Here is a 21,780-nt window from a genome sequence, read left to right on the forward strand (position 1 = left end):
AAGTTTGTAATACAGATTGTTTTCTATGACATAATTTGGACTATAAAAAATATTGTAAACAGAATTTTAAAAAAATTTCTGTTCAAGTAACTAAAAATTGACGAGGGCACCTCAAAATAATATGGAACATAGATTTTTCCCATGGCTCCAACTTAAGTCAAAGATGGTTAAATCAGCTAAAAATCTTTCTAAATGTGATTTACTTAGAGATAATAACTCTATTTGTCATGTTGCTGATGGTCTAGTTTTGGGAATTGCTTGGAAACAGCATCAGTTGTACGGTATAAGACTTGCTCGTTACCAGGATACCAAGCTGCTTACTGTCATGTCATCAGTTAACAGTTTGATCAAAATAGAATGTAGCCATGATTTTATAGCAAAAGTTTCAGTTATAATTAAGAGTAACTGAGCTGCTGAAAATAAATTAACTTTTACATTATTGGCAGCCTTAATCCTACCTGTAAAAATTATTTCTTAATTTTTTTTCACTAAGGTTTGCAAGTTAGGTCCTTTAACTGTGTATCTAACTATGTGTAAGAGTCATGCAATATGTGCATTTCTTTTGTATAATTTAATGATATTGCTTAGAATGCATACCCAGAAATTAGTGTTTCTGCTTAACTGGTCTAAATCAATACATTTGGCCCAGTAAAGTAATTCTAATCACACATCCTTCTAGTCTCTTACCTCCTGTGTACTTACCTGTCTTTTGGGTAATGTGCCATTGGTAGCCACCTCAGTTACTATTTGTCCTGGCCAGTCTAATATTGTAGACACTTTCTAGTTAGCGAGATTTCAATTCCTAGTTGGATAATTTAATAACTTCTGTGTTTTCATTGTTCTGTACTGTCCCACAATTACATGGGCCCTATGCAACACTTTCTGGTCACCCTTCAGCCTTCTATTTTGAATCAAAATATGCTTTAGCTAATCATGAACACCAGGCAATCAGCTTTTTAAAATAAGAATCAATACAAATAGTGGGTGCCCAGGAGTTCTTAGAAGGTGAATCACAAGATTTTACTATTATGCAATTTGTAAAGCAGTCTATATACTTTTGGTGTTCAGTGGCATTGGGAGTCAGTGTTTAATTTCAGTACTGAAAAATTAAAATTCTATCACAAGATTATGCAGAATTGATCTACAATTGTTTACTGGAAAGATAAGTTACCTTATTTTGAGATACTTTATCTTAATTTGTGATAAGTGATAAACCTATAATACCACTTTTGGTATTTTCCTCTGTTGAAATATTTATATGGACAGAATTAGTTCAAATAAAGCTCAACTTACATAGATATGCACTTTTTTTAACAAGTTGCTTGAAAAAAAAGCATGTATATCTATGTTAGTCTTTTCTGATACAAAACATAATTACTCAAAAATGCTCTGAATACAAAACCCATTTATTGCAGTTCTGTCTTCATTCTTGATCATCAGCTCACTTTCTGGACATTAATGCTATTAGCATCCAGCAAACATCACTACTGCTGTCATTGTTTTTTTAGCATAGTTTTTGATACGACGGAAACTACTGAGGGAGTATTTGTTTTTTCACCAAAATACTTCCAACTTCATTTGACTTTAAACAGACTCATTGACTTGCAATGATTACACTACTGGCATTCCTTGTTATTTCATTGCAAGGCAAATTTTAAGAATGCATAAAGTTCATGTAGGTGATCTTAAGCAGATTTTGTCCTGTTTTTGCAAGTAATACAATGGTAATTAGCACAATGGTTATCTGTGATGAAGGTAACTGCACAGAACCAAGACTGAATAAAACCACCTCTACAAACTTGTGTACATATATCATGCAGTTATCTTAAGACAGTAATTTTACTGGAGGCCCTGATCATCATCATTTCAGGCAGTTCCCCAGGATTAAGGATTACTTGCTTCCACGTTAGTTCTGTGGGTTCTGAGTTAGCTGATGAAGCCACAGGTGGTTCAGGAGATGCAAACAGTGTGGGAGGTAGTGCCCTACTTTCCATACAGCCCATTTATGCCGGGCTTCCATTTGCTTCCAAACAAATGGACTTGGTTCTCAGTATTATAACAAATGCTTTTCCATTTTGAATGGTCATCGGCCAGGGATTCTCAAAAGTTGATGGGGATGTTATGGCATTTTGATTAATTACGTTACGCATCAGAGAACACTAACAATATTTTTCAGGAAGACTTTAAGAACATGTTTGACTCTTCTTCCATCCAGCTAGTAACCACTTGCCATGCTGGAGCTCAGTATAGACTGTCTGTTTGAGAAGTCTGATGCCGGACATGGAACAATGTAGCCTTCCCATCAGAGTCAAATGAGTGCAGTTAGGACCTCAGAGTTTGGGATGTTGATCAGGGAGAGGATGTTGACATAGGTTTGCTTATCTTGCCAGTGGAGTTTGAGGAGACACCATTGGTGGTATCTCCCCCAGTGCCTGCTATAGGTTGTCCATGTCTTAAAAGCACACAGGAGGAATGAGATCATTGTTGCATGGTAGACAGTGAGTGTTGTGCTTGCTCTGAGATCTTAATATTCAAACACTCTTTTGCTCAAAAGCCATGCTGGTACACTGAAGGTCATGATGAATTTCATTGTCCATGTCTGAAGTGGTTCCTATGATATGGGAAGCATGTTTGCCAGGGTTTTGTTGTGGACCTTTATTATTGAAGAGCAGTATTATACAGCAGAGGCAGTTTAGTAGAGGGTCTTTGTTTCACAGATGTTAAGTGTAGGACCTATTCTCTTGTATGTTCAGTGAGCAAGTTGACAATGAATTGGAGCTTGTGCATAAACAAACAATATTTGCCGACTACAGTTCAATAACTTAAGGGGTAACTTTGTTTCTGGTGGCAAGACATTGAAGGGTGAATGGTTTCATGTCAATTCTCCTTTAAGTGAGTTGATTCCCTCCTTCCCCATCCCCACCTTAATATTGTAATTTTCAGATAATCTGTATACTGGGCCAGCCTCAACTCCAGATCTCTTGACCTGATTTTCTTAAAATTTCAACTTCCCTTTTATCCTAGTAAATTAATTGTTTTTAAATAATGATGAAATCGTCTAAAGAACCTCAGAATTCTTAACTTGCATTTATTACATAATACAGGCTTATTGCACAAAGCAAACCATTATTTTTGGCACAGTATTATATTAATTTGAATTGATTCTAGATTTCATAACCAACCCTCAGTAACTGCTCTTGCCTGATCAGATCTCATTTTATTGAAAATCAATTCACAGGTAATTGGGAATGTGGATTATCGGAAGGATAAACATAAACTTCTCAAGGACTGATTCTTTTTTTAATCTGGCGAGTCTGCTTGAAACATTTCAGTTTTATCCTGTTCTTTATGCAAACTTTTGGTATGTTAATCTAAGTAATACTGTTAACTTTTAGTATTTGAGAGGGTTGGGGGAGTGTATCATTGTCAAGCGAAGGGAAGTAATGGCAAATTTACTTTACAAATATCTTAAGCACTTTGCAAATACTTTTGCTGTTTCCACTTTTTAAAGATCATTAATTCAGCCAGATCATGTTTACTAATTTCTCAGTCCACACATTTAAAGGGTTTAAGAGTTTCTGCTCACTTTGAAAGGAATGAATAGTTAATGGAATTATGGCAGTAACAAAACACTTTTTAAGTGAATGAAATTTCACATTAAATAGAATAATAAATATTGGACAATATAGCCTTCTATATTTTCCCATATGCAAGCTGGCAGAAGCTGACTTGTTCCTTTTGTCTGAGTTGTTTAGTTATGAGGATATTTTTTTGCCTCACTTGCTCTTTCATTTATTGTGTTCTATTTCGTGGATTGTCTTTGTTTTGTACTTTTTAAAAATGTGCCAATTGTGATCTTAACAAGTTGACCTATTAAAAATGAAGCAATTACTTGACACTACATCTGCAGTTTAATTTATATATTCAAATTCTGGGAGTGAATATTTCTCCATTAATGTTCATATTTGTTCAGTTGACCTTCACCTGGGTGTAGTTTATAGTGGATATTTGCAATTCACTTCATTTTTATTTCAAAGCAACAACATATTTTGGCGCAAGCATAAGTTTATTTTTGATGGAGTCAGAAAAAAAACATTTTGCAAAATGTTTTTATTAAAATTACAAATTTTCAACAAGATGAGCTCAGGTGACTAGGACTTTGATCAGGTGTGCTTGCTGTGGCAGTTCATTAACGATATGTTAATTAATCTACGATTTAACACAGAAATGCTGTGGTGGTTTCATCTTTTAAGTTGCTTCATTAAATCATTAATTTTCTGGGAGGTAAGTGAGCCTGACATAATTAAGGCATCCTTGTCTCTGCAGAATATCCCTTTCATATGGTGTCAGGTCACTGAGGTAGTTAATAGAAGCGAACGACTGCTGACTCCCAGGGTGCATTTTATTTATATGGCTGTGCTGTGAACTCAATTTATTAGTTCAGTTTTATTTTTCACTTAAGCAGTTTAGAATGAAATTAAGATTTTGCTTTGGCTTGGGACTACTGATTATAAATAGAACTAGTGCTGCAGAAACCTGGGTGGAAGGCAAAAGACGTATATTTTGTACTACACTCAAAATTGGAGCAATCCCTATTTCAGCAAATCCTTGTAATTAGCCTAAAAGTTATATAAAAAAAATCTACTCTTGCAAGTTTTTAATCTGCAACAGAGCTAGAAAAGATTAATATTGGGTCCATGCAAAGTATATACTCATTTACATCCGATGGATCAGTGGTTTTCCAAACATAATTGTAATCCCAAGCAAAATCTTTATTGCCCAGTTATGTGCTTATCAAAAATCAGCTGTATTGGCATTGAACTGAAAATTTCTTAGTTTGGGGAAGTGAAGTTCATCTATATTAACCTAGATTAGGTAAAGATCAAAATTTTCCTTAAGGCTGTTTTGGAGAAAAGGCACACACTTTAGTATTAACGTCATGGAGAGAGAGATAGCACAGAAACAGGCCCTTCAGCCCACTGAATCCGCGCCAACCATCAACCACACATTGACACTAATCCTACATCAATCCCATTTTTTATTCTCCAAGTATTCTCGTCGACTCCCCACCCCCCCCCATCCCCATATTCTGTTCACATGTGAAGTTGTGGATTGAGTCCCTTTTTTCATTAAACGCATAAAACTACCAACAGAGTGCTAAAGTGAGTTTTTAAATTTGTGACTTTCATTTCACACTTTTTTTTTGACAGTAACATGAACTTTGGTTACGTCAAGCTGCTTAGAGCCATACAGAGAGTCATCCGTGAGGAAGGATTTGATGGAGCCAGTCCCCAGGTATGGTGCACAAGCCCTTAGTGTCTTCTGTAATCAAGTAACTAATGTTGTTTTCATAGCGCTCTCCAGGGTGCAGCCGGAAGGGCTTGGAATAATCAACAATGAACAAGCTGTTTCTAAGCACAGATGAAGTAAACAAGCATTGCAAAGACAGAGTGTGGGTCATATGTTAATATGCATTTGCCTCACGTTTTGAGCTTTCCTCATCTCTATTGGGTACAAGCATTGATGTGCATAAGCAGTGTGCTCTGGCATCATTAGTCACTGAGCACCTAAAAAGGAGCTGTCCATTCGAGAAAGTGGCTTAGCCTGACTCCACATTAAGCTACATTAGGCGTTCTACATTGATGTTGTAATGAAAATATCCCTGTTGTAAAACTTGTAGCCTTGACAGAACCATGACCAAGAAAATCTTTGTTTTGCTACAAGGAAAGCTCAGTTAATTCAAGTTTGTAGGAGGCTGTGCAGTCAACATTTCAACAATCTTAACTAAATTGGCTGTGCCTGGGCCTCAAACTGAAGAAAAACTTCATAGCAACTTTAGCTATTACTAATACTTGTGTCTTAATTTAGCTTGTTATTGCTCAGCTCACAATCTCTACTGAGATTTCAACACAGATCTGGACAGGCTGTCTTTCCCAGTGGAGGCAAAACCCCTTTGGAGAAGTAAATTGGTCCCTGACAGACACCTCTCCCCTTCCCAGTGGTAACCATGGCAACAGGCATGTCTTAACAGTTCCCACAGTACAGTGTGCCTAGCTGTTTCTGTAGCAAGATGACAGGTCTTCCAAAGCAGGGAATCTCAAAAAGCGACAGCATATGTGGTGAAGGCATATATATGTACACTCATGGAATCTTTCAGCAAACTCATCTGATCGAACGGATTTGTGCAATTATGTATATTTTATTGGATATCTTCTTAAGCAATTAATTTTTGCACATTTCCTTCAACTGATTTCTATCTCATTTTGCCTCTTTGTCACAACCAGTCGCATATGATCAAACAAAAATTTACACAATGCTTTTTGTGTGTCTAGGCAACTGGTCTCTCCATGTAAGTAAAAGTATAGAATGAGCTATCCTTTTTGGTAGCATGAATCGTTTGTGATTCCACAGGCAGCTTTTGTTAATAGAATCCTAGCCCAAACCAGCTGGAAGTCTAGCATACGCTGATCCTTTCTTGGCACTTTGCTAGCAGCTATGTAGGCTTTGCAAAAGTGCAGCTCTTATTAAGGTTCTACTGGTATCCTTCCCTGTTGATATGCCAAGGAAACAAGCTGTTTTATGAACCGTTAGGCAGCTGGAAAGCAAGTCCAGACAGAAATTTCAAAGCCTCGTCACCTGTCCAGTAGCTGTTGTAGCTCTTGTAAGTTAGAATGCAAACTGGGTAGGAAGGGTGTCATTTATAAGCAGACCCCTGCTGTTTTGTCACATTCATTTGCACCTCTCATCCTACAGACTAAACAGAGGAACATCCTGCGGATAGGAATCCATTCACTTGGCTCAGTGTTATGGGGAGACGACGTTGGCCTTAATGAAAACCCTGAATCTGCGTACAGTCTGACTAAATTTCTGTATGCACTCCGTGGACTTCTCAGAACATCTCTCTCTGCCTGTATTATTACCGTGCCAGCATACCTCATCCAGGTTAGACTCCTTAAGTAGAATGTGCTGTACATTATTATTCTAATTACCTTTTCTGTTTAGTGGCAGCGATAAAACCATATTTCCTTAGAACATGTTTGCTTATTTTATGGTATTTCTCATAGAATTACTAATACTGTGGCTCTCCAGCAACAATGCCTTAGAACAAGTTCATTATTTCCAGCTTATAAAAATTTCTGTTGCCCTGCCATTTCAAACTTCAGAAAATGTTGCCACCATTTCGTATACTGAATCTGTTTCTCAGCAGGGTGTGATACAATAGATTGAGTGTCACTCTAGCTCCACAGGATCATGGTGGGATCAGATGAGTCATGTTCGAAAAAAGGGAAAAGCAACCTCTGGTCAGAATAAACCAGAGTGCTGAATGTGCTGGTGTCCTGTTTGGAAGTCAGTCAAGCAACAGAGGATGACACAAATTGACACAGTAGACTGGGAGTGAAATGTTCTTGAATGGACTTTAGAGTTGGGAATATAAAATAAAAACAAAAAATGCCGGAAACAGGCTGCATCTGTGGGAAGAAAAAAAGAAATTAACGTTTCTGATCAAAGACCCTCCATCAGAACTTTATCAAATTTTCAGCATCTGCAGTTTTTTTTTATTTTCATGTTGGAATTGAGGATTCTGTTTACACTGATTGTTCCAAAGCTGTTTGCATATACAGTAGTTCTTCTGAAACTGATGTGACGAGTTCATGAAGTTCTATGGCTGTCTGATAGCAAAGCAGGATTGAAACTGAATCTAAAGCTAATTTTTATGCTATATTAAGGATTTAAAAACTCCTTGTTTCACATATAACCAAGAATCACACCATTTTCCTGACTTTGTCCTTGTGTTCTGCAATTGTTTTTGCAGCAATGTAACTGCACTGTGTAAAGAATTGACCTGTATGATCGGTTTGTAAGACAAGCTTTTCACTGTACCTCAGTACAAGTGACAATAATAAACCAATACCAATTAGTGTATCAATATATCCTTCAAAAAAATTGCAAATAAGGTGGCTCTAACTTCAGTTTTTTTTTGGTAGTGGATAACTTTGCTTGACAATGGCTTCAGAATGGAATAACTTTTTTATGAATCCTATTAACACATTAATAAAGGAATATGCACTTCGAGCTAACACATTTAATGGGTACAAAGACTTAATGTAGCAGATAATTATTGAGTACATTCATTTATTTAAAGTCCAGTATGTTTTGGCAGTAAATGTTTTTCAGCTGTCTTTTAAGGTAAATGAACTGTTCAGAAAGTAGAGTAGCACCTGATCATTTTTGAGGAGAATTTAAAAAATCATTCACTTTAGATACTTTGAAAAACATAGCAATGTCATTATTTTGACTAACAGCAATTTCTTTTATAGGTCTGTTCACCATTGAGACAATATCACATGAATGCATTATGTTTAATATTGTCATTTTGTTCAAAATGTGGACAATACTGTTAAACTCTCGTTTATTGCTCATCCCTAACTCTCTGAGAAAGTGGTGGTGGACAGCCACCTTTGGCTTTCCACTGTTACCTCTGGAGTCTCAAGAGAATCACTGCATAGCCATCTCTTGGTTCTCAATTACATGCTGCCCCTGAACAACAACGTTTGAAAATAACACTATTTGACTTTTCACTTGAGTGTTGGACCTGAAACCTTCACCACTGAGACCACCATTTTCCAACTCCATAGTTTCAAAATAAGAGGGCAGTCATCTAATAGTGTGTAGGACTTTCTTCTCTAAGAGAGTGATGAATCTCTGGAATTCTCGACCCTGGAGTATTGTGGGGACTAGATCATTGGCAATATTTAAGGAGGAAGTTGATAAATGGTCGGAAAAAAAACCGAGGAATTCCAGGATATGAAGAACTGGTCCCAATGTGAAGCTGAGGCCTAGGGCAAGTCAACCATGAGGTTGAGGTAGGCTTGAGGTGCCAAATGGTCTAGTCATGGTCCTATTTTCATGTGTTCTTGCATAACATTGCCCATTGTCATCCCTTCTTCAATTGAACCACTGCTGAAATCTTCATGTGTACCGATATAATCTCTAGTCTCAACCACTTCAGTGTTTAAGAAGAAATGGAAGCAGGGGTATGCCATTCATCCTTCATGCCATTTAGATATCATGAAGGGTGAATGGCATACTCCTGCTTTCCTAAACTAACTTTATATCCCTTGGTTCCTTAAAATCTAAAAACCTTTCAATCTCAGCCTTGAATACATTCAGCAATTCAGCCTCTCAGCCCTCTTGGCCAGAAAATTCTTTTCTGACCTAATTAATCAATCCCTTTGTCCTAGATGTTGTGACCGGTGGAAATGTCAGTGCCCAGTCAAGCCCCGTTTATAAATGACTTGGATGATGGCACCAAAGGTATAATTTCTAAATTTGCCATGGCACAAAGATAGGTAGGAAAGTAAGCTGGGAAGAAGACACAAGGAGGCCATAGAAGAATACAGATAGGTTAAGTGACTGAGCAAAAGTCTGGCATTTGGATTATAAATTGAGCAAGTAGGAAATTGCCGATTTTTGGCAGGAAAGATAAAAAGAAAGCATATATTCAAAATGATGAGAGATTGCAGAGCTCTGAAGTGTCATGGAATCTTGGTGTCTTAGAACATGCTTCATAAGAGGCAGGTACAGCGTAATTAGAAAATGAACAAAATGTTACCATTTATTGCTAGGGGAATTGAGCACAAAACTAGTGAGGCTATGTTATTATTATATAGGGCATGGTGGGATCACATCTGAAGTACTTCGTTCAGTATTGGTCTCATTTAAAGAAGGATGTTAATGATTGCAGAAGATGTACCAGACCAAGACTGGGAATGGGCAGGTTCTCTTATGAGGAAAGGCTGGACAGGCTCGGCATGAGTTTAAAAGTGTGAGGGCATTTGATAGAAACATGTAAGATCCTGAGGGGCCTTGACAAAGTGAAGAGCTTCTAAATATTTTTAAGGTGGTGGTAGCTGGATAGGTTGATAAGGAAGGGTTAAAGATTACCCTGATATGCAATAATGCAGAGGTGAAGTTACAATCAGATCAGCCATGTTCTTATGAAATAGAACATAGAACAGTACAGCACAAAACAGGCCCTTCAGGCCACAATGTTGTGCCAATCTAATTAAATTAGTAATCAAATGCCCAACTAAACTAATCCCTTCTGCCTAAATATCCATATCCTTACATTTCCTGCACATTCACATGCCTATCTAAGAGCCTCTTGAACACCCCTATTGTATTTGCTTCCATGACCACCCCAGGCAGCACATTCAGGCACCCACAACTCTGTGTAAAAACTTGCCCCGCACATCTCCTTTGAACTTGTCCCCTCTCACCTTAAATGCATGTCCTCTAGCATTAGACATTTCAACCCTGGGGAAAAAGATACTGGCTGTCTACTTTATCTATGCCTCTCATAAGCTTATAAACCTCTATCAGGTCTCCCCTCAGCCTCCGACACTCTAGAAAAAACAACCCAAGTTTGTCCAACCTCTCCTTGTAGCACCTGCCCTCTAATCCAGGCAGCGTCCTGGTAAATCTCTTCTGCACCCTCTCCAAAACCTCCACATCCTTCCTATAATGGGCCTAACCAGAGTTTTATAAAGCTGCAGTATAACTTCCTGACTCTTGCACTCAGTGCCTCGACTGATAAAGGCAGGCATGCCATTTGCCTTCTTTACCACCCTACCAACCTGTGTGGCCACCTTGAGGGAGTAGGTGGTGCAGCAGATTTGAGGGGCAGCGCAACCTACTCCTCTTCCTAATTCATACGTTTGTAAAGATTTTGTAGATTTCAATGAGGTCAGTTCTCACCCGAGCTTGACAGTCCAGGCCCAGTCTGCTTAATATCTCCTCATGCAACAACTCTCTATCCCAGGAATCAATCTGGTGAACCTTAGCTGTGTTCCCTTTATCATACCCATATCCTTAGGAAGAGAGACCCAGGTCTGTACATAATATTCCAGATATAGCCTCACCAAGGTTATATGTAATTGGAGCAATGTATTTGTATTCGTGTATTGGTTTATTATTAAGATAAGATATTTTTATTAGTCACATGTACATCGAAACACACAGTGAAATGCATCTTTTGCATAGAGTGTTCTGAGGGCAGCCCGCAAGTGTCGCCACGCTTCCGGCGCCAACATAGCATGCCCACAACTTCCTAACCCGTACGTCTTTGGAATGTGGGAGGAAACCGGAGCACTCAGAGGAAACCCACACAGACGTGGGGAGAACATACAAACTCCTTACAGACAGTGGCCGGAATTGAACCCAGGTCGCTGGCGCTGTAATCGCATTACGCTAACCTCTACACTACCGTGCCTACCCATTGTCACTTGTACCGAGGTACAGTGAAAAGCTTGTCTTGCATATTGATCGTACAGGTCAATTCATTACATAGTGCAGTTACATTGAGTTAGTACAGAGTGCATTGAGATAGTACAAGTAAAAACAATAACAGTATAGAGTAAAATGTCATAGCTACAGAGAAAGTGCAGTGCAATAAGGTGCAAGGTCACAACAAGGTAGATCATGAGGTCACAGTCCATCTCATCGTGTAAGGGAACCGTTCAATAGTCTTATCACAATGGGGTAGAAGCTGTCCTTAAGCCTGGTGGTACGTGCCCCCAGGCTCCTGTATCTTCTACCTGATGGAAGAGGAAAGAAGCGAGAATGACCCGGGTGGGTGGGGTCTTTGATTATGCTGGCTGCTTCGCCAAGGCAGCGAGAGGTAAAGACAGAGTCCAAGGAGAGGAGGCTGGTTTCCGTGACAATAAAGGCCAACGTACTATTTGCCATCCTAATTCCTTGCTACACCTGCATGTTAACTTCCATGAGTTTTTGTACAAAGCTACCCAGGTCCCCTGAACACCAACGGCTTTTAATTTCTCACCTTTTAAAGAATGCTGTGGCATTTTATTTGTTCTACCTCAGAGGATTACCTCACATTTTCCCTTATCGTTTACCATTTCCAATATCCATGCTCATTCTTTTAACCTATCTATTATCCCCCTGAAGCTTCTCTACATACCCCTTACATCCCAAACTGCCACCAGCTTTATATCATCAGCGAGCTTAGATATGTTATATTTGATCTCATCATCCAAATTATTGATGTAGCTTGTGAACAGCTGGGGCCCCAGTACTGAGCTCAGCAATAGTCACAGCCTCTCAACCTGAATATGACCCATTTATTCAAAGTCACATTCAAAGTCGAGTTTATTGTCATATGCACACGTATGCACAGGTGCAATGAAAATCTTACTAGCAGAGCATCCCAGGCACATAGCATTATATAAGCAGCATTCACAAGAAAAACATAAACATAAATTATGCAGAATTTTTACAAGAAAGAAAACAATTTGAACAAAAAAAACACAAAGTCCATTTTCATGTAAAGTGATCAAAGTGGTAACAGTGTCACTAAACTGTTTAGGGCTGTGCCAGTTGGTTCAACAACCGTAGCTGTTCTTGAACCTGATGGTGTGGGACTTCAGGCTTCTGTACCTCCTGCCCGATGGGAGCTGCGAGAAGATGGCATGGGCCGGATGGTGGGGATCTTTGATGATCGATGTTGCCTTCTTGAGGCAGCGCCTCCTGTAGATACTGTCGATGGTGGGGAGGGATGTGCCCATGATGTATTGGGCAGAGTCCACTACTCTGCTGCTTCTTGCTTTCCTGCACATTCGAATTGCCCAATCCTATTATTTTCTCTGTATGCTGTCTGCAGTAACTACATTTGTAGATTCCTACATTTACCCTACAACTGACATGAAACTAACTTGCCTATAGTTTCTTGTTTTCTATCGCCACTGTTTCCTAAATAGTGGAGTTACATTTGCCACCTTGCAATATGGACTCCCTGGAATTTTTCAAGATGACAGCTGATGCATCCACTATCTCCATAGATGCCATCTCCTTCGAAATCCTCAGATGAATGTCCTATGTATTTAACATTGAACCTCATTAATTTTTCTGATTTTTGTTTTATTTAATGCTAATTTTCTTTATTTCCTCATTCACTCCAGATTTGCTGTTCTCCAGTATTTCCGGGACATCTTTGTAAACAGACACAAAATATTTGTTTAATTTCTCTGCCATTTACTTATTCCCCAATAGAAGTTCTCCTGCCTTAGTCTGTAAGACATCCAAAGTAACTTTAGTTATTCATTTTCTTTCTACATACTTGCAGTATAGTTTCCCAATCTATCATAGCCAACTGATGCTTTATGCCTTTGTGGTCTGCTTTTTTTTAGCCTTTAAGACCCTAGTTTCAGATTGAACAAGATCACTGTCAATTTTTTTTTATTAAACTCTGATTGTTTTATGATCACTGTTCTTTAAAGGTCCCTTAAATACATGAATACCAATTAATCCTTTATCATTACTACTGGATCTGAAAGAATCTTTTCCTGCATTGGTGCCTCACCAGACTGATTGAGAAAATCATCTCTTGTACGCTGCATGAAATTATCCTTCACAATTTTACTCTTCATTTGGTTTACCCAATCTATGCATAGATTAAAGTCCTCCAGGATTATTGTATTACCCTTGTTACATGCATCTTTAGTTTCTTGATATACAGTATATTCAGTATAGATTCATAGAACAGTACAGCACAATACAGGCCCTTCGGCCCACAATGTTGTGCCAACCTTTAAACCTCGCCTAAGACTATCTAACCCCTTCCTCCCACATAGAGGGATTTTAAATTCCTCTATATGCTTACCTAGTAATCTCTTGAATTTGGCCAATGTACCTGCCTCCACCACCGCCCCAGGCAGCGCATTCCATGCCCCAACGATTCTCTGGGTAAAAAACCTCCCTCTGATATCTCCCTACCCATTACTTTAAAGCCATGCCCTCTTGTATTGAGCACTGGTGCCCTGGGAAAGAGGCGCTGGCTGTCTACTCTATCTATTCCTCTTAATATTTTGTAGTAACACTATTTTTCAAGCCCATATACAACTCCCATTAATGTTTTCTTCCCTTGCTGTTTCTTAGCTACCTCCAAACTGATCCTGCTATTTAAACTAAAATCCTTCACTGTCTTTGTCTTATTCATTAATATCTGGACTACTTCATGTTGCCTGTTCCTTTCAAAATGCACTTTGCTAGCCTCTCGCCATGCATACAAGTAAATTTGAGCTGTTGACAAACTCTTCCCCTATAAAGTACACCAAATCCTTGTGTTCATTGAAAATCAACAACTTGATTTTAAAGTTCTCAACTCTGTTTACAATTTTTTTTTGTTGCCCTGCTTATCCTTCTTCTGCAATTAATCCAGCTACACAAGTCTCCATTCTGATTTTCTGTGATCCTCCAGTACGACCTCTACTCCCTCCCTAATTTTAATCACCCCGTAACTGATGTCATGCTTTGGCTACCTAGGGAAACTAGGAATCGCTTCCTAAACCTCTGTGTCTCACTTTCCATACCTGAAAAAGTAATGAAGACAGAAACTCTCATCACATTCGGAAAAAGTATTTGTATGAGCACTTGATGTACTTACAAGACCATTGTCAAGAACTAATGAACACATTTAACCTAATTTTTAGCCAGTATAGTTATAGTGGTCAAATGGCCTCTTTCTGTGCAGTGTTTTACCTGTCTCTCCCTGAAACCATTTGCTTTCACTCTTCCTTAGTTCTGATGAAAGGTCTTCAATCTGAAACGTTAACTTCTCTTTCAACAGATGCTGCTTGACTGGCTGAGTACTTCAAATATTTCTGTATTGTCTCCTTAAAACCCACCTCTTTAACCAAGTTTGTGGTATTTTTTTTAAATTTTATTTGCAGCGTGGTAACAGGCCCTTCCGGCCCAACGAGTCCACGCCACCCATTTTAAACCCATATTAACCTACCCGTATGTCTTTGGAATGTGGGAGGAAACCAGAGCACCTGGAGGAAACCGACGCAGACACGGGAGAACATACAAACTCCTTACAGACAGCGACAGGAATCGAACCCTGATCGCTGGCGCTGTAATAGCGTCGCACTAACCACTACGTTACCGTGCCGCCCACCATCAAGTGGTATCTTGGTGGCTGTTTCAAATTTGTTTTGATAATTCTCTTATGAATTGTCCTGGTGCCTTGTAGCATTCTGCATTATATAAACTGCTATATACATCCATGTTACTGTTACTTCTGTTTCACTGCTTCTAGTGATGATGATCCCTTAATGGTAGTAGTTCAGAAGTTCCAAGAAAGTTCCAAGATCCAGCGATGAAAAGAGAATTGCCAAGTCATGATGCGTATGTTTTGGAAGTGATAGCAATCCAGTGAAATTGTTATTCTTGTCACACTTGAAGGGACATGGGACTGGGATCTGCTATTAGAGGAAGGTTGAGAGTCAACTAACAGCATTGAACACTCTTTCCTTACTTATAATCAAATAACTGCAAGTGGATGCCTCTATCAATAGCATAGTTGTTCAGCATACAAAAATGTTGTTACATTTTTAGTACAGAATCCCAATTTGAGCCTGACAGGACATAGCCCTATGTGCTGGATTCAGTCAGATCAGTACATATTCTGATAAAATATTCAAGATTGGGTTGGATTGAGCCACACCATGTAGCTTGTTTGTCCAGGTCAAGATGATTTACTTAGTATTACCACATAAGTCTTTTGTCCTTGATCAATATTTGAGCGTGGCAGTTAGTGCGACGCTACTACAGTGCCAGCGATCAGGGTTCGATTCCCGTTGCTGTCTGTAAGGAGTTTGTACATTCTCCCGTGTCTGCGTGGGTTTCCTCCGGGTGCTCCAGTTTCCTCCCACATTCGAAAGACGTACGGGTAGGTTAATTTGGGGGTTTAAAAAATGGGCAGCGCGGACTCGTTGGGCTGAAAGGGCCTGTTACCATGCTGTAAATAAAATGTAAAAAAAATTCAAACAGATTAAAACCATGTTATTTTTACAGCCATGGGCAGATTGGGTATGCTTCAGACCCTGTACATAATGACCGGAATCGGGCTGAGTTTTAGTTTCCTGTCCAGGCAGATGTCTATTTTGTTAGGTTTAAAAGCAATACTTCAAGCCCTCATTCAGTTATCAGGAGTCAACATTACAAAGCTATGCATACCTCTTAGTAGCTTCCCTTCTTACCATCGGTATCTTTTCCAATCCCACTGCACTTTCTTGAACTTTCTCTTTCTACTCAGCGGTCTCTGTGAGCCCTGTTGTAGGTTGTCCTCTGATCAGCACCTCTGAAATTTCCACTGTTACCTGAACCTTACCGATACCACTGGAATCATGGAATCATTACACTACAGGAAGAGGTGGTACCAGCTCCCTATTGAGCAGCCTATTCCATCACATTCTCCTGCCCTTTATCCTCAGCTCATGCTTTCCTGCTCACATCTGTCCAATTTCCTTTCAAAAGCCCTGATAATAATATGCAAAGGCCATGACAAGGTAGATTGAGACATCAAGAGTTCATCTTTATCATGTAAGAGATCTGTTCAAGAGTCTTATAACAGCAAAATAGAAGCTGTCCTTGAGCCTGGTGGTATGTATTCTCAAGCTTTTGTATCTTCTGCCTGATGGGAGGGAGGAGAAGAGGGAATAACCGGGGTGGGAGGGGCCCTTGATTATGTTGGCTGCTTTCCCGAGGCAGCGGGAAGTATAGACGGAGTCAGTGGAGGGGAGACTGGTTTTCATGATAGACTGGGCTGCATTCACAACTCTTTGCAATTTCTTGCAGACTTGGGCAGAGCAGTTGTCATATTAAGCTGTGATGCATCCAATAGGATGCTTTCTATGACTCTTCCATGTGAGGTACTTTTGTGGTATTCCAGAGGAATGATGTTTTTGCTGCCACTCTACAAGAACTTCTGGCGTTCACCTGTGATAAAAATGTATAGGAAAGTAGAAAGCAGTGATGGCATCATGATGTTACATAAAGATCTGGCTTATCACCTGGATGCTGCACTGTTTCCCAGAGGCTTGCTATATTCTGGACATGCCATGGATAGGCATATGTTGGTCTGGCATCTCATCTGATTCTTACGAGGTGGGCCTCAAAGGGTTCTTCTCCCAGAAATATTCTCCACCAGTGCTATTTTGGGCTTTTGAATTGCAAACTATATTGTTTGGAAAAGGAAAGTTCTTCATTGCAATTAATCATACTAATAAAAAAAATTTAGCTGCTTCAACATAGAACAGTGCAGCACAGGAACAGGCCCTTAGACTCACCGTGTCTACACCGATCATGATGCCGTTCTAACTAATCCCATCTGCCTGCACATGGTCAGTATCCTGCTATCCCCTGCCTGTTCATGTGTCTGTCTAAATGCCTCCTAAACGTTGCTATTGCATCTGCTTCTACCACCACCCCTGGCAGCACGTTCCAGGCACCTACCACTCTGTGTGTAATAAAAAACATGCTTCGCACATCTCCTTTCATCTTCCCCCTCAAATCTATGCCTTGTAGTATTTGACATTTCCACCCTGATTTAAAAAAATCTCGACTGTCTACCATTTCTATGCCTCTCATAATTTTATATACTTCTATCAGGTCACCTCTCAGCCTCCAGTACTCCATAGAAAACAATCCAAGTTTGTCCAACCTCTCCTTATAGCTAATACACTCCATTCCAGGCAACATCCTGGTGAACCTCTTCTGCACTTTCTCCAAAGCCTCCACATTCTTCCTGTTATGCGGCAACAAGAACTGCACACAGTATTCCAAACGTGGCCTAATCAAAGTTTTATATAAATGCAACATGCCATCCCAACTTTTATACTCAATGCCCCAAATGATGAAGGCAAGCATGCTGTTCGCCTCCTTTACCACCCTATCCAGTTGCATTGTCTCTTCCAGGGAACTATGGACTTGCACCCTAAGATCCCTTTAAACATCAGTGCTCTTAATGGTCCTGCCGTTTATTTTATACTTTCCTCTTGAATTTGACCTCCCAAAGCTCCAGCTGCGATTTCTCTGCCCAAATTTCCAACTGATCTGAAACATCATTCACTATCCAATTTTTGTGTAGTCTGCAAATGTACTAATCAGTTCACCTACATTTACTGTGTGTGTGTGTATATATATATTTTTTTTTATATATATATTATATTGCAAACAACAGAGGTGCCAGCAGTGATCCTTGCAGACCACCACTGGTCACAGACCTCCAGTCAGAAAAACACTCCTCCATCACTGCCTTCAGTTTTCTGTGACCAAGCCAATTTTGTATGCAACTTACCAACTCACCACGGGTCTCATGTGACTTAATCTTCTGGACAAGCTTACCATGTCAAATGCTTTACTAAAGTCCATGTAGATAATATATACGGCCCTATATTCATCAGTCATCTTCTTTATCTCCTCAAAAACTCTATCAATTTTGGGAGACAGGACCTCTCCTTGGTAACTTGTAATTGTTTTATTACTGTCACATGTACCTAGATACAGTGAAAACCTTTTGTTTGCATGCCATCCAGATAATTCATTCCAAACATCAGTAAATCGAGGTAATAGAAAGGGAAAAGGATTAACAGAATGCATGAATATAGTGTTACCATTACAGAGAAAGTGCAGTGCAGGAAGATAAATAAGGTACAAGGGCCATGACGAGGTAGATTGAGATATCAAGAGTTAATGTTCTCCTTCTGCAACCATATTCCAAAGCATCTAATGAGACTTTGCTTCTTGCTCATTTTTTAATCTGCCCCAATAAGTAGTTTTACATTATCACAATTTTTAGTTTGTGCCAAATTATTAGTATGGTTCTGCACCTACTGACCTGCTCATGTTTTTCACTTTACCACAACCTTGGAGCATCCCAAACACTTTGCAGCAATAAGTTGTTTAGTCAAAATTGTTTTGCAAGCAAATATGACAGTCACTTTGTGCATAGAAACCTCCTACTCCATTTTTAGGCAGGTCCTCAGGATTGAGGACTTTGTGCTTCGGCTTCAAGTTTTGTGGGTTCAGAAGCATTGATGAGGCCAATGTAGACGCCGCAGACTTTTCAACAGGTGGGTCAGGAGGTGGCTCAGGGAGCAGTGGATAAGTAGCTTTTAGGTGATGCATTCCTCACACTGCTTACACAGGGCTTCTTCTCTTAGCTCCTGATGCATGACCTCAGGGTTCTCAAAACCATCCCCAAATGCTCCTTCTCTATAAACCTGGGGTCCACTGGTAATTTGCCATGACAGGGCTTGGAATAGATTGTCTCTTTCAGGAGCCTGATGTCAGACATGTGAATGGCACATCCAGCCCGACATAGCCAACTAAGAGTAATTAGAGTCTTGGTTCTAGGAATGCTGACTGAGGAGAAGATGCTGACATTCATTTGTTTAACTTCCAAGTGTATTTGGAGGACTTTGCAGACGGGTTTGGTGGTGCTTCCACAGTGCCTTGATATGCGTGTCATAGATCATTCAGGTTTAAGGCATATAGGAGGGCAAAGCTCACTGCAACCCATAGACCGTGACTTTTGTGCCAGATTTCATGTCTTAATCTTCAAGTACCTTTTTCCTCAATTGACTTAAGGCTTTGCTGGCACATTGAAGGCGGTAGTGAATTTCATTATCAAAATCAGCCTTTGGCAAAATGTGGCTCCTGATATATGGGGAATGGTTCTCATTTTCCAGGGTCTTGCTGTGAATTATTATTGTTGGAAGGTAGTGTGGTGCAGCAGGGGTAGATTGGTAGAGGATCTTGCACTTGCAGATGTTGAGTGTAAGGCCCGTCTTCTCATATGCTTCAATGAATAAATGATGAGGTTTTTTTCTCAATCTTTTTCACATCAATGTTGCACTCCACCTCCAGCAAACTTCCCATGGGATTAGAACTAATCTTCAGAGCCATTGAAAACTGTTCAACCTACAGCAACTGCACTCCAGTACCAAGGTCACATGAACCTCAGTAGTCAAGCTGAGGTATTCAGATGATGCAAGCGTTTGCACGTGCTTGGATGCCAAGCTGCAAGACATAAACTCATTCGTGCAAGGAGTGAATAATATATTTTTGGGATTATTTAGAGATGGAATAATATTAGTAGCTCAATGGAAGAGCTATCACTTCTGTGTAAAATGGAATGGGATCTTCTATCACATCAATAGACTGGGCTTGCGTTTATTATTTTATCCAGGAGACCCCTTTTTACCAGTGGTGTCATCGCAGATGTTGTTTGTGGCACAAAGAGTCATTTTACAAATGCCAAATATGAACATAAATATTTATGTACCTCATGTTCTTTCCACACCTGTCTCAGGATGTTATTGTTGCTTTGCCTCACTGCTGCTATTTTGTCCCACAATACAGTTCCAGAATTGGCCTTGAAACCCAACTAAAGTCTGGAACTTTCTGAGATAATCTCCTTTCTCCCCCCATTGGTGTTTGCCTCCATGGCGTTCTTGGAGTCTTTAAACAAGCAGAATTGACACTTGATTCTGGTTGGCTAATATTGTAGCTAATTACCATGAAACAACTTTTAAAAAAATGGTGGTGGAATAAATCAATCCATCTCGGAAGCCAGAGCTTGCCATTTTCTTCTGTTAAAACTAGGATGAAGATTATTCAGAACTTGTCCAAATTAAAATGTTGTTCTAAGAATATTCTCTAATAATTTTTAACAATGTCATTTTCAATTCATGTCTGTTTCTGAATATATTAAATCAACAGTACATTTGTAAAGGACAAGACTTCAGATTGAGTTTTTAGCCATAAAATAACATGCCATCTATCAATGTGACATTAGCAATAAGGTGATGTATTTCCTTGTGGCACTGCACTTCACAACAGTCTTCAAGTAAGCCTCTGGGTTCACAGTTCTTTCACTGTAAAATAACAATTATGGCTTGGAAGATGGCTATACATGGTTTTCTATTTTTGCATTAATCTGTATCAATGTACCTTAATTTATTGGTGAAAAGAATACTCCCTAGCAATTACTAAATTTTTATTGACAAGTTCTTATTGCCAGCTAACAGAGCTAGCCAAGTCCACATCAACTTTAATGAGTCTTTGTCCAATTGCAGAACTCACTGAAATTTATAATAGGGCTAATGTGATAGCCTTTGACATTCAGTGAAAGCTTCATTATCACCACTTCAATTAAATTCCTTCCCAGTTATCCACCAGAATTTTCATGAGACAGGCTCTGCATGAGATAATTGCATTACATATATGAAGGCCTGTATTTCCTTTTACTGATAAATACATAAATGTTTGATTTGCTCTTGCTCACCCTTTTTGAGTATTTTGTATCATGTACAAAAGACGTGAACTTGAGTTGCTTACCTTTAAGCCAAATACACATATCTAATATAGAGGAGGACTGAGAGAAAAGGAAGACCTTTGATATTTTCTGTCACCCAAACCTGTACTTGACAAATCTTGGTGTAACCACTGGAAGTGGAATCCATTTTCTTGAGTTATCCTGAATAAAGAATGACTGTTGGACGGCAAATGGAAAAAGGCCGAGAAGAGTCTGGATCCTACTTATCCTGGACTCAAAGCACAGCAAAATGGTGAAACCTTCCATACCCTGCAGGAGTAATGTTCTTGAGTTGGAAAATTATTCTTAATTATATGTCCGTTTGCACTGTAGGCAAATATCAGCTATACTTTTCAAAATTCTCTCCTCTTCTGTTATTTAATATTTCATACCTTTTTTCCTATTTACACTTTCCCCAGATATACCTTTTGTTATTCATTAGTCTTTATCACCACCACCACTCCCCCTTTTCTGCTGATACTACCATAACTTGTATTTTTCAGTCTCTTTTGGCCTCCACCCCATCACAGACCATGCCTTTTGTTTTCACCCTTCTTCCCAACCACACCCACCTTTCTCTGCAAATCAAGATCTTTTTTATC

At 39.3% G+C, this 21,780-nt stretch overlaps 1 protein-coding gene across 1 annotated transcript in view; it reads left to right on the top strand.

The window, feature by feature from the left end:
* Positions 1–21,780, top strand: part of elp4 (elongator acetyltransferase complex subunit 4) — a 192,165-nt gene that overhangs the window by 76,363 nt on the left and 94,022 nt on the right. Inside the window, exons 6-7 of the mRNA XM_052029377.1 lie at positions 5,211–5,295; positions 6,754–6,942. Of these exons, the coding sequence (XP_051885337.1) occupies positions 5,211–5,295; positions 6,754–6,942 (274 nt within the window). The remainder of the gene's footprint in view (positions 1–5,210; positions 5,296–6,753; positions 6,943–21,780) is intronic.

Source organism: Pristis pectinata, chromosome 14 (genome assembly GCF_009764475.1).
Source record: "Pristis pectinata isolate sPriPec2 chromosome 14, sPriPec2.1.pri, whole genome shotgun sequence".
Lineage (NCBI taxonomy): Eukaryota > Metazoa > Chordata > Chondrichthyes > Rhinopristiformes > Pristidae > Pristis > Pristis pectinata.